The following is a 12,889-nucleotide window of genomic DNA, read 5'->3' as shown; positions in this document are numbered from 1 at the left end:
AAATGTTTGAGGTAGGATTCAAATCCAAGAAAGCCAATGCTTCAGCCTCAAGCTATCTCTCCATATAGTTTGCTATAGAATAGAATGCAAAAGTCCAATCCTTTTTAAATGCTATATTATTCAAGTTTCTTCTGGGGAAGAAGATTGGCTTAGTGAGGCTGACTATACTAGAACACAGGAAAAAAAAGAAGCCTTCAAAAATAGCACACAGTAGAGAAAAAACAGGGGGAGGGAGTAGGTAGCCAGCTACTTAAAAAGTAGTAGAGTCAGGACATTCCTTTTTTTGTCCCTCTGAAAACAGAGAAATTGAAACCCTCTCTGACTCCCAAAACATCAGTCTGTGCCAAGTCCATGTGCTACCTCATTTTTTAACAGCCCACAAAAGATGCAACAAGCTTTCCTTTTTTTCTGGAGGAGGCCAAATGAAACTGAAGGATGCAACAGATGCCTTTTGGAAATGAAGTTCTTCCAAAAGCAACACTCAGTTGCCAAGCAATATGTTTTTTTGTTTTGTTTTGTTTTGTTTTTGCTGAGGCAATTAGGATTAAGTGACTTGCCCAGGGTCACACAGCTAGGAAATGTTAAGTGTCTGAGGTCAAATTTGAACTCAAGTCCTCCTGACTTCAGGGTTGATGTTCTATCCATTGCAGTACCTAGCTGCCCACAAGCAATATGATTTCAATGGTAATTGTCTTGTTGTGGTGGTGGTTTTTTGTTCTGGAAGAAGACCTTGGCATCAGGAAGGTGATGTCATGACTTGCAAGTGAATTGGCTTTAAGTAAAGCAGGGTTGTACAAAGTCACCAGGCTCCTCTCTCTCTCTCTCTCTCTCTCTCTCTCTCTCTCTCTCTCTCTCTCTCTCTTTCTCCTGGTGCCAACAGGGTCCAGTGGCAAAAAATATAAATCAGGATGACTGAAGATGACCCTGATGTCCCATTGCAATGAAAGACTGTAGCTTTTCAAAATTTAGATCTTAAACAATTTGTCTAAATCATTACCATTCAGTGATTAAGACTAGGTAAAAATGAATCATAGAATGGCCTCTTTCACTAAGTCAAAAAAAATCAATCGGAGAGGGGAAGACTCTCAGGGTTTCTGGCCTAAACAGAAACATTTGCTATTTACACTCACTCTAACCCATCAGAGTGAACAAATGAGGCTTGGGCTGGGACCTATTGTTGGCCAATGAATGACAGCCAAAGTGATTTGGTTTATGAACCAGAGGCATGGTTCACAAAAAGAAATTTAGCCTGTAAACCCCAAGATATCTTGCTAGGTGTCACTGATCAAAATTTACATTCCCTTAGGCAGAACACACACAGCTAAGAGTATGATTTCCTATGTGGACAGAGGGAGAGAAGGGAAAGGGAGGAAGGAAAGAGAAATGAAAAAAGGAAGGAAGGAAGGAAGGAAGGAAGGAAGGAAGGAAGGAAGGAAGGAAGGAAGGAAGGAAGGAAGGAAGGAAGGAAGGAAGGAAGGAAAAGGCTGGTTTTACATTGCCCAACTGAAAATGGCTAGTTGAAGTCCCAGTGGGGCTACTACTAAAAGTTGCTGCTTGTGTTTTGTTCTTGAAAAGGATCACGATGTCAGGAAGGTGATGTCATGCCTTGCAAGTGAATTAGATTTGAGTGAAAGAGAGCTGTGCAAAGTCACCAGTCTCACTCCTCTGGAGTGAGAAAGTGGAAAAATAACTGTCTAGACTGTATTAGAAATCTTTTTGGCTCTGAGATCTGTTTGGAAAAGCAAAGCAACTTTCTTCTGGTTGGAGTGAAGAGTCAAATCAAGCACCATGCTTAGCACTGAAGATACAAAAAGAAGAAAAAGATAGTCCTAGCCCTAAAGTTTACAATCTAATGAATATACATTAGAGATCATTTATTATAAAAGGTTCCACCAATATAGGGTAGAACAAGTAAAAGTTGATACTGAAAAATCACTCCCAATACCAGTAACTTTTTTTTTGCTATCTGGAAGAGAAATGAAGATAAACAAAAGCAATTTCTTCTCCTCTCCCCCCCTCCTCCCTCCCTCGAGATTCCTATTCCTCAATATAGTCAAGGAAGAAATAGTTTTGCTTACATTAATTTCCCTCTGACTGGAAGAAAAGTTTCCCAAAGCAACTATCTCTCCACTTGTTTGAGCAAAAAGTCTGGGGATTGTTTTTTTTTTTCCTTATTCCTTCTAGTTTTCTTGAGGGAACAGGGCCTATTAGATAGTAAGCACTTAATAGATGCTTGCTGACTGATGGATTGCTTTGCTTTTAAAGTTTCTCCTAATATTCATTAAGAAAACTATTTCCACTCTAAGGCTGTTTCCAGATTTCAAGGAAAATAGCAAACAAAGCAATTGCCATGTTTAATCTACTCAGATTGTAAAATTACAACCACTTGATTGGAAATATCTTAATAATTGAAATTCCTTTATTTTGTGATTAACTTATTCAAGCAATTACTTAGTTCTGCACCTCCCTTGGCCTTATTATCTCAAACTGTGGAGAGTGGAATAGTTACTATTCTGGCTAGTGCTGTTATGCTGGGCATCTGCTCTGAAATCTACCTGGTTTCTACCTATCTTAATTCTGCCCGAACTAAATCCCCTAATCACCTATTCCTGTCCTCCTTCTCACCCTTCTACCTTGCTTCAATCTTAGATAGGTAGCCTATAATTCAAGTAGGAATGAAACTTTTTTGAAATTGGTCAAAATAAAGGGAAGCTCAGTTTTCAGTGACTTAGAAAGTGATTCACCCTTTGAGACGGAAGGACGAGGGAAAGAAAAGATGATATGGGTGAAAAGAGAATCTTCTGTAAGAGTCTAAAGTTATGCATGTCGGAAAGAGGCAGATAAGGTGGGTTGTTTTTTTTTTAAGCCTTTGTTGCTTTGTAAATGCTTTCACAGTTGTCGCGAAATATCATCTGCAACTTCTTTTACTTAAGATACACAGAGAGAATAAATTGCAGCTGTCCTATCTCCCCCACACTCCCGCTCTTGTCGAGAGGGTGCAACTCGAAAGCCTCTTTTTTCCCACCCAACACCATCTTTCTATCCACTGAATTCGGTATTTCTGATTTGCCACTGAAGCTACTTCCCAGGAGTCATTGTTTGAACCAAAAGTCATTTTAAAAAATTAAAAAGGAAATAGAATTCCTCTCAGATGGAGGTAAAATCCCTAACAGGGGGGACCTGGAAAGATGTTGTTCGGGAGGAATTGAAATAAATAGTTCTCCCGAACTCCTAGAAAGCTGCTCAACAACACAAATCGGAAGAATGGGGAGCTAGTGAAGCTCGGGATGGAAGAGAGAGAAAGACAAAAAGGAATGCGAAGGAGATTATTATTATTATTTTTAATGGGGAAAGATTTGCGATCCACAGCAATTCTGTTGAAGAAACTTGCTTTCTTAAGCATCGGAATGACTAGAGAGTATTATTCAGACACTCCGTCGCCAAGTGCCTTTCTCCAGAACCAATTTCCAGAAGGTCCGGGATTGGTCGAGGATTCATTCCCCTGCTCACATCTCAGGACCTAACTAGGAAGAATACTCTTAGTCTCCCAATTGCTGTCCCCTCTTTCCGATCCGCTGTCTCGAAATCCTCTTATTTTGCCCCGCCTTCCCTGCCTCTTTCCCTTCGACTTGGGGACTCCTAACCCCAACTGCTTCCCTGCCCCGAGTGTCCCCAGAACCAACGCACCCCTGCCGAGCGGCCCCCAAATGGCGAAGTCAGTGCTCCCCGCAGCCTCTGGAGGACTGCCGCGGCGCCCCAGGGAGTTGTAGAGCGAGCTTACGCCCGAGCCAGGCGTTCCTCCCCATTGGCCCCCAGCTCCCCGCCCACCTTCCATAACTTCCACCTCCTACTTCGGAGCCCCTAGAGTGGCGTCACTGAGCCGTGTTTGGGGTTTAAATTCCCGCTGGCTGAAACCCGGGAGTCGCTCTCCCGAAGCTCAGTTACTGGACTTGTTATTGCAGGTGAGGGAGCGAGCCAAACAAGAGTTAAGAACGTGCTGCTACCCCCCACCCCTCACCCGCCGCCAATGAATAAGGTTCCTAGCGCCAGGCACCGCCCCAGGCAGCATCATTTCGCTTGTCTGGACAGGAGTTGATGATCGAAAAAATTAATTTCCCGCTGCGGTTAGCCATGAGCTGTCTGGATGTTATGTACCAAGTCTATGGTCCTCCGCAGCCTTATTTTGCAGCAGCTTATACTCCCTATCATCAGGTAGGTATGCGTCGTCTTAGATCAAAGGGGGTGGAGGCGGGGTGTGCACCGGTGAAATTGGGAAGCAACTCAAGTTAAGGATGAGGCATTCCTGGAGCTGTCAGAGCAAAGTGACCCGCACTTCAAGGATCCGGTTCCCTTTTCTGTGTGCGGTTCTCTTCCCGCATCTCAAGGCGGCGTAGGCTCTCGTGGCCCAGCATCATCCACCCGCAACAGACAAACAGTCGGAGCAAGACACCGAACTTGGGCTGGCGATGAATGGGATTTCTGACCTTCTGACACGGACGCCATTTGTACTTTAGGTTCCATGGCTTTTCTGAGAATTCCCAAGGAATCGCACTACTCCTTGCCCCCGAAACAGTGAGCCTGGGTCATCTTTAATCGTGTACTCCGATGTCTGAGCAATTAGCAAACAAACGCCTCCCAGAAGCAGGGGCTGCCAAGTAGGACAACTCTTCTGCTATCATATTAAGCAAAACCTTTTTTGCTTGTTCCCTTGCTTCTGCTGGAAGGTTTCAATTGGGTTGTTAATTCCCTCTTTGGTTTGGGGTTGTTGGGTTATTTGTTCACTGCCCGGTTAACGGCCACGTGATGAAGATGCTATGTTAGATTGAATTTAAATCTTTTTGATTAATTTCCTTTCTTCTTTTCGCGATCTTATCCTCAGTTGCTATTAAGATTTCGAATGAAATATGCGAAATGATTTTTTTAAAGGAAAACTTAAATCGCTCCCGAGCCATCACAAAATTGCATTCCCTTTATATTCAAACGAATGCACTCGTAATTTTGATTTCCCTGAGTGTAGATTCGGTTTACATCAAATTTGTGAATTCTATGATGTTATATATTTTATTTTCGTGTACGGGTTGGATTAGATCGCTGCAGAAATCCTCTCCAATTCTCAAAATTTGTGGTTTATGGTTCTGCAAACCCTAAGCTTGCGGTTTTCACGGAGGGAATTAGTTATAAATGGCATTGTATAAAATACAAAATTTCTAACATATATTATATATATACATATATATGAGCACACACTCATTAATGGGCGTGTATGGTGTAGTTTTCCCTGTTTTGTTTAGTTTCCCGCAGGAAAAGAAAAAAGGAATTAGAACATACCCCCCTGGCCTGAGCCTCATTCATCGAAATGGGAGTCATCCTTGCATCTCACAAACTGGTTTTCTTTTTGTCGGGTTCCTTTACCCTTGATTTTTGTAAACTTTTTTTTTTTTTTTTTTGGAGGGGTAAGGGTGAGGAGAGATAAAATATCTCTCTTCATGAAAGGCTGTGCCTGTTGGAAAGAACACTTTCCTCACACCCCTTTCCTCCCTTTGGTCCATGCAACTTAAACATGGATTTTCAAGTCAGGGAACGAAACAATGACATGTAACGACGACTCCCCAATCTTTAGAAGTACAAAGAAGAATTGGTTTCCTATTGAAGAACATTTCGTTCAAACCCCCTCTCCCATTTTCAAATCTTTTTTTTTTTTTCATTTGTCTGACCAGAAAGCCTTAATTCGGTATAAGAAATGAATCGGTGAATTGGAAACTTGAAATTTTCTTTGCCTTTTTTCTATTCTAATTTTATTTTATCCCTCTAATTTCGCAATACTCTTTCAGTCGGACACTGGTTTTAGAAAACAGACCTTTTAAGCTAAGTAAAGAAATGGTATTTAGGAAGTGGTAATATTTGTAAATAGCATATGTATTCTTATTAAGGACTTTGAGATGAGTTTTTTATCAGCCAGAGAGAAAGCTTGGGGGAAGGTAGGAATAGTTTCCTATTAGGTTTTTTCAGTTTCTCATGGAATTTGCTTCATTTGGGTGATTTCTTTATTCATTGATTCATTAGAGAACCAGACAAGAGATGCTAGTCCTACTTTCAAACAAGGAATTAATTATTTCTTCACAAAAAATTAGGCCTTAACGATACAACGGTGTCATTATCAACCAACTACAAGTACAAGCTTACGGGAAAAAAAAAAAAAAAAAAAAAAAAAAAACTCCACCTTTCTATTGAACTAACGATTTCGATGGTCTCAGGAGAACATGCATTAATCTTGAAGGAAGCTATCTTTCTCCTCCTTTGCAGATTTGATTAAATGAAGACAGAAAGAATTTTAGTATTTGTAAATGCTCAGAAAAAAGCATATTTGTTTTTGGTTTTTTTCTGACGTTGCAAGACATAGAAAGCCTGGACTATCTTTAATAAGCCGATGACAAGCAACCAAAGTAACCATGAGCTATTTATTGAAATGATCTACTGCCTCGTGGTTGTGATCTTTGTTCTTTATTTCCCACAAATGTGGTTTGCTCATTCCTGATTAAAATTATATACAAATTTTCTGCTACCAATTCTATCTAACGTTCCACAACTTCGTTGAATTTGTTGGTTTTCTTTGCCCTGAGTTTTGAAGAGCTTTTCTTTATGGTTCCTCCCTAAATGAATACAGGTTATCCAGGCCCCATTTAGGTTGACTCTGTAACTCTACCGGGTCTCCCCAAAAGTGAAGTTTTAGTTTCTATGTATTGGTTTTAAAGAGCGGAGATTTATAGATGCATCCATTTACAGATTTTAGCTAACCCAGAATTTGTCCATAATGTTCCTTGTGCTTTGACGCTTGGACAGGGAGGATGACTATGACGGCGGTAGGAATCCCTTCAGCGCTTAGCCACTGACTTATTGTTGGAAAGGTTTCTGTTATCTGTTAGCAATCTGGAAAAGGTGATACTTGACAATATCTGATTTGGGTGGCTCTTCTCCCCATCATTGCGAGCAACAAATAAACACACACACACACACACACACACACACACACACACACTCCACAATGGGTGTGGGGAGCCGGCACTAATCTACAGGTGATAATGCCTAAATTGTACATTTTAGGGACCCAAGTTTGGGTGACAGTACTGGATGGTTAAGGGGTCCTGCGACCTCACACCAAATTGTCCTCGAAACTAGGGTTGACTTTTTCTTTTCTCCCATTCATTCCACTCCCACCCCTACCCCAATCCCACCTGGCAGAAACTAGCCTTTTACTCGAAAATGCAAGAAGCCCCGGAGAGCAACAGCAACGCCAGCACCAGCAGCGGGAGCTCTTCTTTCTCCAGCAACACTCCGGCCAGTATCAAAGAGGAAGATTGCAGCCCGGAGAAGGAGCGCCCCCCCGAGGCAGAGTACATCAACTCGCGCTGCGTCTTGTTTACTTATTTCCAAGGAGATATCAGCTCCGTAGTGGACGAGCATTTCAGCAGGGCCCTGAGCCAGCCCAGTAGCTACTCGCCCGGTTGCGCCAGCAGCAAAACCCCAAGAAGTTCTGGGTCCTGGAGGGGTGAGCAAATGTGACTTTCTGTGTAGGGAGATGGGCGGGATAGGTGAAAGTGTTTCCTAGTCCCTTTTTCCATTCAAAAGAGTGGGCCCTACGTTTCAAGGAGAATAAATTCTCAAAAATTCTACCATAATGAGGATAGGGATGGAAGTGGAAAGAAGGAAAGAGGAGAATGAATGGGAGAAAGGAAGGCAATATTCATTTAACAAATATTAAAGAGTATCATATCAAAAGCTTGTGGAGGAAGGTTAACTAGAAATCAATGAAAAGGCATTTATTAAAGAGCTTACTGTATGTCAACTATTATGGGGGGCCCTGAGGATATAAAAACAACCCCCAAAATTAGCCTATGCTCTCCAAATCCTACAAAGACGAATAAAACATTGTAACTGGTCTCAATGAACTTACATAATGGGAAAAGAAAAAACTATTTTAGAAAGTTGAGTTTAACAGATACATAGATCAGAGAGATACAAACAGGGTTCAATTGGGAGCACCTCTTTTTTTTTTTCAAAAGCTGTCCAATAGATCCCACTTCATAAGTATTTTCCTTCAAATCCCAGAACATTAGGTTTAGTCACTACACATTATTCTCAGCTTGTGGTGACATCAGATGAGTGCAAATCTCAGATTCCCAAGCTTTCCTCACTTCTACTACTGATAGGGGGTACTACTACTCCTGTCAGGGGATCACTTCATCCCCTCTCCTGTCAAAATCCCTAGTTGGCCAGATGTTTTTATTTGGCATGCTAATTTACAATTAATTAGTGAAGGGAAAAGTAAGGCTGAGAAGCTTTCTTGCTAAGTTAAGCATTTACAATATGTATAAATTCTGGAATGATGTATTTGGACTGTTAAGAAGGAATGGAAGGTCCCTCCCCCCCCCCCCCCCCCCCCCCCACACTATCCCAGGGTTCTTTTCTTCTTAAGAAAGGGAGTTGTGATTTCCACACATCGTTCCACCAATTAGGGAGGGTTGAATGGACTGTGTGACTTCTTGGATGGAGTTTCCTATTGAAGAAACATTCTCTATCAAAGCAGATAAGCATCTCACTTATGTTATGGCAGTCATTAATTAAAGGTGGATCAAGAGATGGGACTTGAAACCAGGTTTTCCCAATTCTGAGGGCAGATCTACCTACAGTACACAACAGCTGCCTCTGCCCAAATAATATTAATGTTAATAAACTGCACTATCCAATTGGTCCGACCCTAAGCACTAGAAATTCTTTTAATTTTCCACTGGCCTAAACATAAAATCAGTTTATGATGCCATGCAAAAAGAGAGACTGAGGGCCTTGGGATCCCTCTTCCGCCACTTAACTAACGTTATGACTCTGGGCAAATTTCTCTTGCTATTTGATTTCCTTATCTATAGCGTTAGTTTGATGAGATAGGAAATCACTTCACGAAGCCACCGTGATGATCAAATGAGCTAATGTTCGTACATAACGTAGATGCGAGCTAGTATTACTAGCGGATTTTAGTTATAGTCTGGGAAACTGGATAGTAATAATGAAAACTTGGAAAATGCCGTCACTTACAAATGCCTGAGATAGCGCTTTTTCCTTCTTTTTTCTCGGGGTGGGGGGGAGGAATCTGAAAACTGCTCTTCTTTCAGTGCTGTGGGGCTTACTTCCAAGGGAGTATTTGAAACCCAGTGTTTTTTTTTTTTTCTTGAAAGGAAGAGAAGTACCAAAACTTTCCAGATACTTAGGAGGAATTCTCCGCATTTTGCTTCAGAATCACTCGGCAATTTCCTCGCTGAGCTAAAGCGGCTAAGCGAGAAGTGAGCCGGGAGAAGAAGGAAAGGAGAGGAAATGAGTGCGATTGGCTAACTGAGAGATCTGGCTTGTGAATACAGATCCTTAACTTTTTGGAAAGCGTTTATAGTGAAGATGCCTGGGGGTAATTATGTCCATAGACATCCTGCTGAGTCTATAGACTCAGCAGAAGTGGAGAGTGCAGAAACCCATTGTAATCCTTCTTTTTCCTTCCTCCCCCCGCCATGACTTAGAACAGCCTTGTGAGAAATTCTAGTTTCTGAAAGTTGGGTAAGACTTCCTCTGTGTCCACTGCCATCCAGCTTTGCAGGGAATATTCCCAGAGCATCGAGTCAGTAGGACCACTCCCTCTCTTCTTTCCTCCTCTCCGCCCCCACTAGCTGTCTGCATTTGTAACACAATCCAAGGGGTGTTTCCAAGCAAAAAAGTCAATGAAGGTTCTTTCTTGGCTGTCTTCTTCAGTGACAGAATCCATGCAATAGGATGCATACGGCGCATAAGAAGGAATGTCCCCTTTGAGAAAAGTTTACTATGATTTTCAGAAGAGAACTACTGACTCTCCTGGGGAGAAAAAAAAAAATTGAATTTAGAAATGAAGGGGAGTTTAAAAGTCAAGTCCACCCCTGGGTTACAGTTAAGGAAACTAAGTCCTCAGAGAAACATGTCTTCTTTCTACTTTTTTTCCCATCTCTGTCCCAGACAGCCCTTCTGTTTGGTTTCAGAACTGGGCATAGGATAGGGGGAGGGAGGCTTAGTGGTGTACCAGGAAAGTCTCCAACTGTTTGGTTTTGGGTTTTTGGAGAAGTCTCTAGTCTAATGGGAAAACAATTCCCAATTAAAGGATTTTGAGGAGTATAGGAATTTGAGAACTGAATGGTGTGTAGTCCGAACCCATTATTTTCCAGATGAGATGCTGAGGCACAGATAGATAAAGTGTCATTTTCATGGTAATGATTATGATGATGATGATGGTCTCACTAGGTGGCTACTGTCTTTCTTTTCTTTGTCCTTTCTCTTCCTATCCTATGTCTTTCCTGTAGATGGTTCCTTCCCGATGAACCAGCGCAGTTTCCCCCCTTCTTTCTGGAACAGCACGTACCAGCCAGCAGTTACAGCTTCCTCACTGAGCAGTCCATTGGCTGCAGCCCACAGCGACCTCCCCTTTGCTGCAACAGACCCCTACTCCCCAGCCTCTCTGCACAGCCACCTTCACCAAGGGGCTGCCGAACCCTGGCACCATGCGCACCATCATCATCATCACCATCATCACCACCCGCACCCGCACCCTCACCATCCTTACTCCCTGGGCGGGCCAATCGCGGCCCAGGGCACCACCTTCCCCCGGCCTGCCTCCATGCACGAAGTCTATGGCCCCCACTTCGACCCTCGCTACAGCTCATTGCTGATGCCCCCGGCCTCAGTCAGACAGCACCGCCTCACGCCAGCCTCAGTGCCAACACCAGTCAGCCCACCCTGCGAACTGGGCAAAAGCGAGTCAGCTGGCTCAGCATGGACCACACCAGGGGGGCCCTTTCCTAACCCCGCAGGAGATATGGGACAGAGTCTGGGCCTCAATGTGGACTCAGGTAAAGTGGGGGGGATGGGGATGAGGGCTCTTTCCCCATATATTTCTCTTTTCCCAGAGCCACCTGAGTGACCCCTGGTCAGTCTTGTTCTCAAATTCCATTGTATGAGGAATGCAAATTTTCTGATTCAAAATAGTTTCTTTTCCTTACCAGCCGAATTACTTCCAGTCCAGGATGCAAATAGGTCCCTCCCGACTTTGATATGATCCTTATTTTAGTTGGAGGATTCGATAAGATTATAACTTGAAAAAAAATACTTAGATGTTATCTAATCCAACCCCTTCATACTGCAGATGAAAAAGAACTGAGGCTATGGTTGAATGACTTGCCTAAGATGATAAATTCAGTAAGTTGCAGTACTGCGACTGGATTCTAAGACTTCTGACTCTGAGTGCAGTGCTTTTTCGACTATACCATGTATGTCTGGGTTATTTTGCTTTCCCTCCCTCCTCCATGACTTGTGCAATTTGGGAGTGGAAGATTGCAATGGAATCTATTATTTGCAACTCCACAAAAAAGAATTGTAGGAATAGTATTGCCAGACAAAGAAACAAAGATCAACCACGGCATACCCATTGTAAAACACTACTGTTCAACCACTTTACTAGAAAGAAAATAAATGATTGGGAATCCATATAATAAATCATAGGGCTGTTTTAAAGATAACAAAGAAAAGAATATTATGTTAGATGTTAGAGTTACTCATCAGGCATTTCACTTGAAAAGTGCATTCAAAGAACAGCTCTTTTAAGGAAATAGTGACAAATGTATTTCTGGTTACATGAAAATTTGTAAATGCATTATTAACACAATAAACTCAGTCACTGATTTTTACCTACCCTACTTACTCCCCCCAACCCCCACCCAGAGGTCTAGATTTGAAATTTCTCTATGGTTTTTTATTTTTTTTTTAACTTTTATTCAACCTTTAGCTCAGTTCTTTGATTCTCACAAATAAAACAGTGGTGTTTGTCTTTCTCTGTCCTTAAATATCTTGTGCCTTTCTTCCCCCCTTTTCTCTCTTTTTTTGTTTTGTTTTCTCTCTGTTCTCAGGTTTGCAGCCTCAGGACAAAAGCAAGGATCTATACTGGTTTTAGACTGCCCTCCACCTTCTCCTTCCTTATAGGTCTCTGCCTAGTACAATTGGTGACTTTCAGAGCTGAAATCCAGTTGGTTTGTAACAGCTTCTGATCTTGGTTTGCAGCTCGCCGTTATTCCTTCTGTGGTGGATCCCTCCTGAGCTGAGCTGATCTGATGACCCAAAAGGTCCTGAGTTTTCCCTTTCCTTTCCCTTCAGACCAGCCCACCAGGCACAACATCCATGCCCCTCACTTCAGGAATAAGAACAGAGGGAAAGGCAAAGACATCAAACTACTCGGTATATCAGGGAAAAAATACAGGCAAACATACCCTTAAAGACTTTGTTAAAAAGAAATTCCTTCTGTTCAAAGACCCTCAACTTGACTTAACAATTTTTTGGCTGATTCACTAGAAATAATTGTGGTCAGATTTGGCACTTGGGTGAACATTTTATGTGGTGATATGAAATCACAGGAGGTGGAAAATAGACTTTTGTGGTGTGAACTATTTTCTGTTCATGTGGATTCTTTTGTGTAGTGTGAGGGTAACACTACAGATTTCAAATACTCGGATTTTAAAATGGATTTGTATTCTGCATTGAAGAAGTAAAAAGAAAGTTGTTACTCCCTGCCACACTTTCATTCCTGCCGAAATGTACTTCCCACTCCTCTGTCTCCATCCCCAACAACAACAACAAAAACAAACAAAACCCCCCAAAATACAGACTCTCTTTTAGACTATGAACACTGGGCAACATGGCTCATCCTGACTATGAATGGCAAGTGGTTTATCTGGGGCCACCTGCCCTCAGCTTACTAAAATGCAGCTGTTGTAGAGACAACTGTTCAAACTCCAGAAATACAACAACCGAGGTGGCACTTCGCAGCGATTGGCAC

At 42.3% G+C, this 12,889-nt stretch overlaps 1 protein-coding gene across 2 annotated transcripts; it reads left to right on the top strand.

The window, feature by feature from the left end:
• The first annotated feature begins 4,131 nt into the window (after window positions 1-4,131).
• On the top strand, window positions 4,132-12,287 carry VGLL2 (vestigial like family member 2). 2 transcript variants are annotated; one of them, XM_003769381.2, is made up of 4 exons: window positions 4,132-4,212; window positions 7,240-7,546; window positions 10,368-10,913; window positions 12,118-12,287. In XM_003769381.2, the coding sequence occupies exons 1-4, from the start codon at window positions 4,132-4,134 to the stop codon at window positions 12,156-12,158; spliced, it is 975 nt and encodes a 324-aa protein (XP_003769429.1). In that variant the 3' UTR covers window positions 12,159-12,287. The 2 variants fall into 2 exon arrangements, with proteins under 2 accessions (XP_003769429.1, XP_012404760.1); XM_012549306.2 differs by lacking the exon at window positions 10,368-10,913.
• The last annotated feature ends 602 nt before the right edge of the window (window positions 12,288-12,889 follow it).

The sequence above is a fragment of the Sarcophilus harrisii genome, chromosome 4 (assembly GCF_902635505.1).
Source record: "Sarcophilus harrisii chromosome 4, mSarHar1.11, whole genome shotgun sequence".
NCBI lineage: Eukaryota > Metazoa > Chordata > Mammalia > Dasyuromorphia > Dasyuridae > Sarcophilus > Sarcophilus harrisii.
Note: the sequence above shows the minus strand (reverse complement) of the source record. Positions and strands in the feature narration are given on the sequence as shown.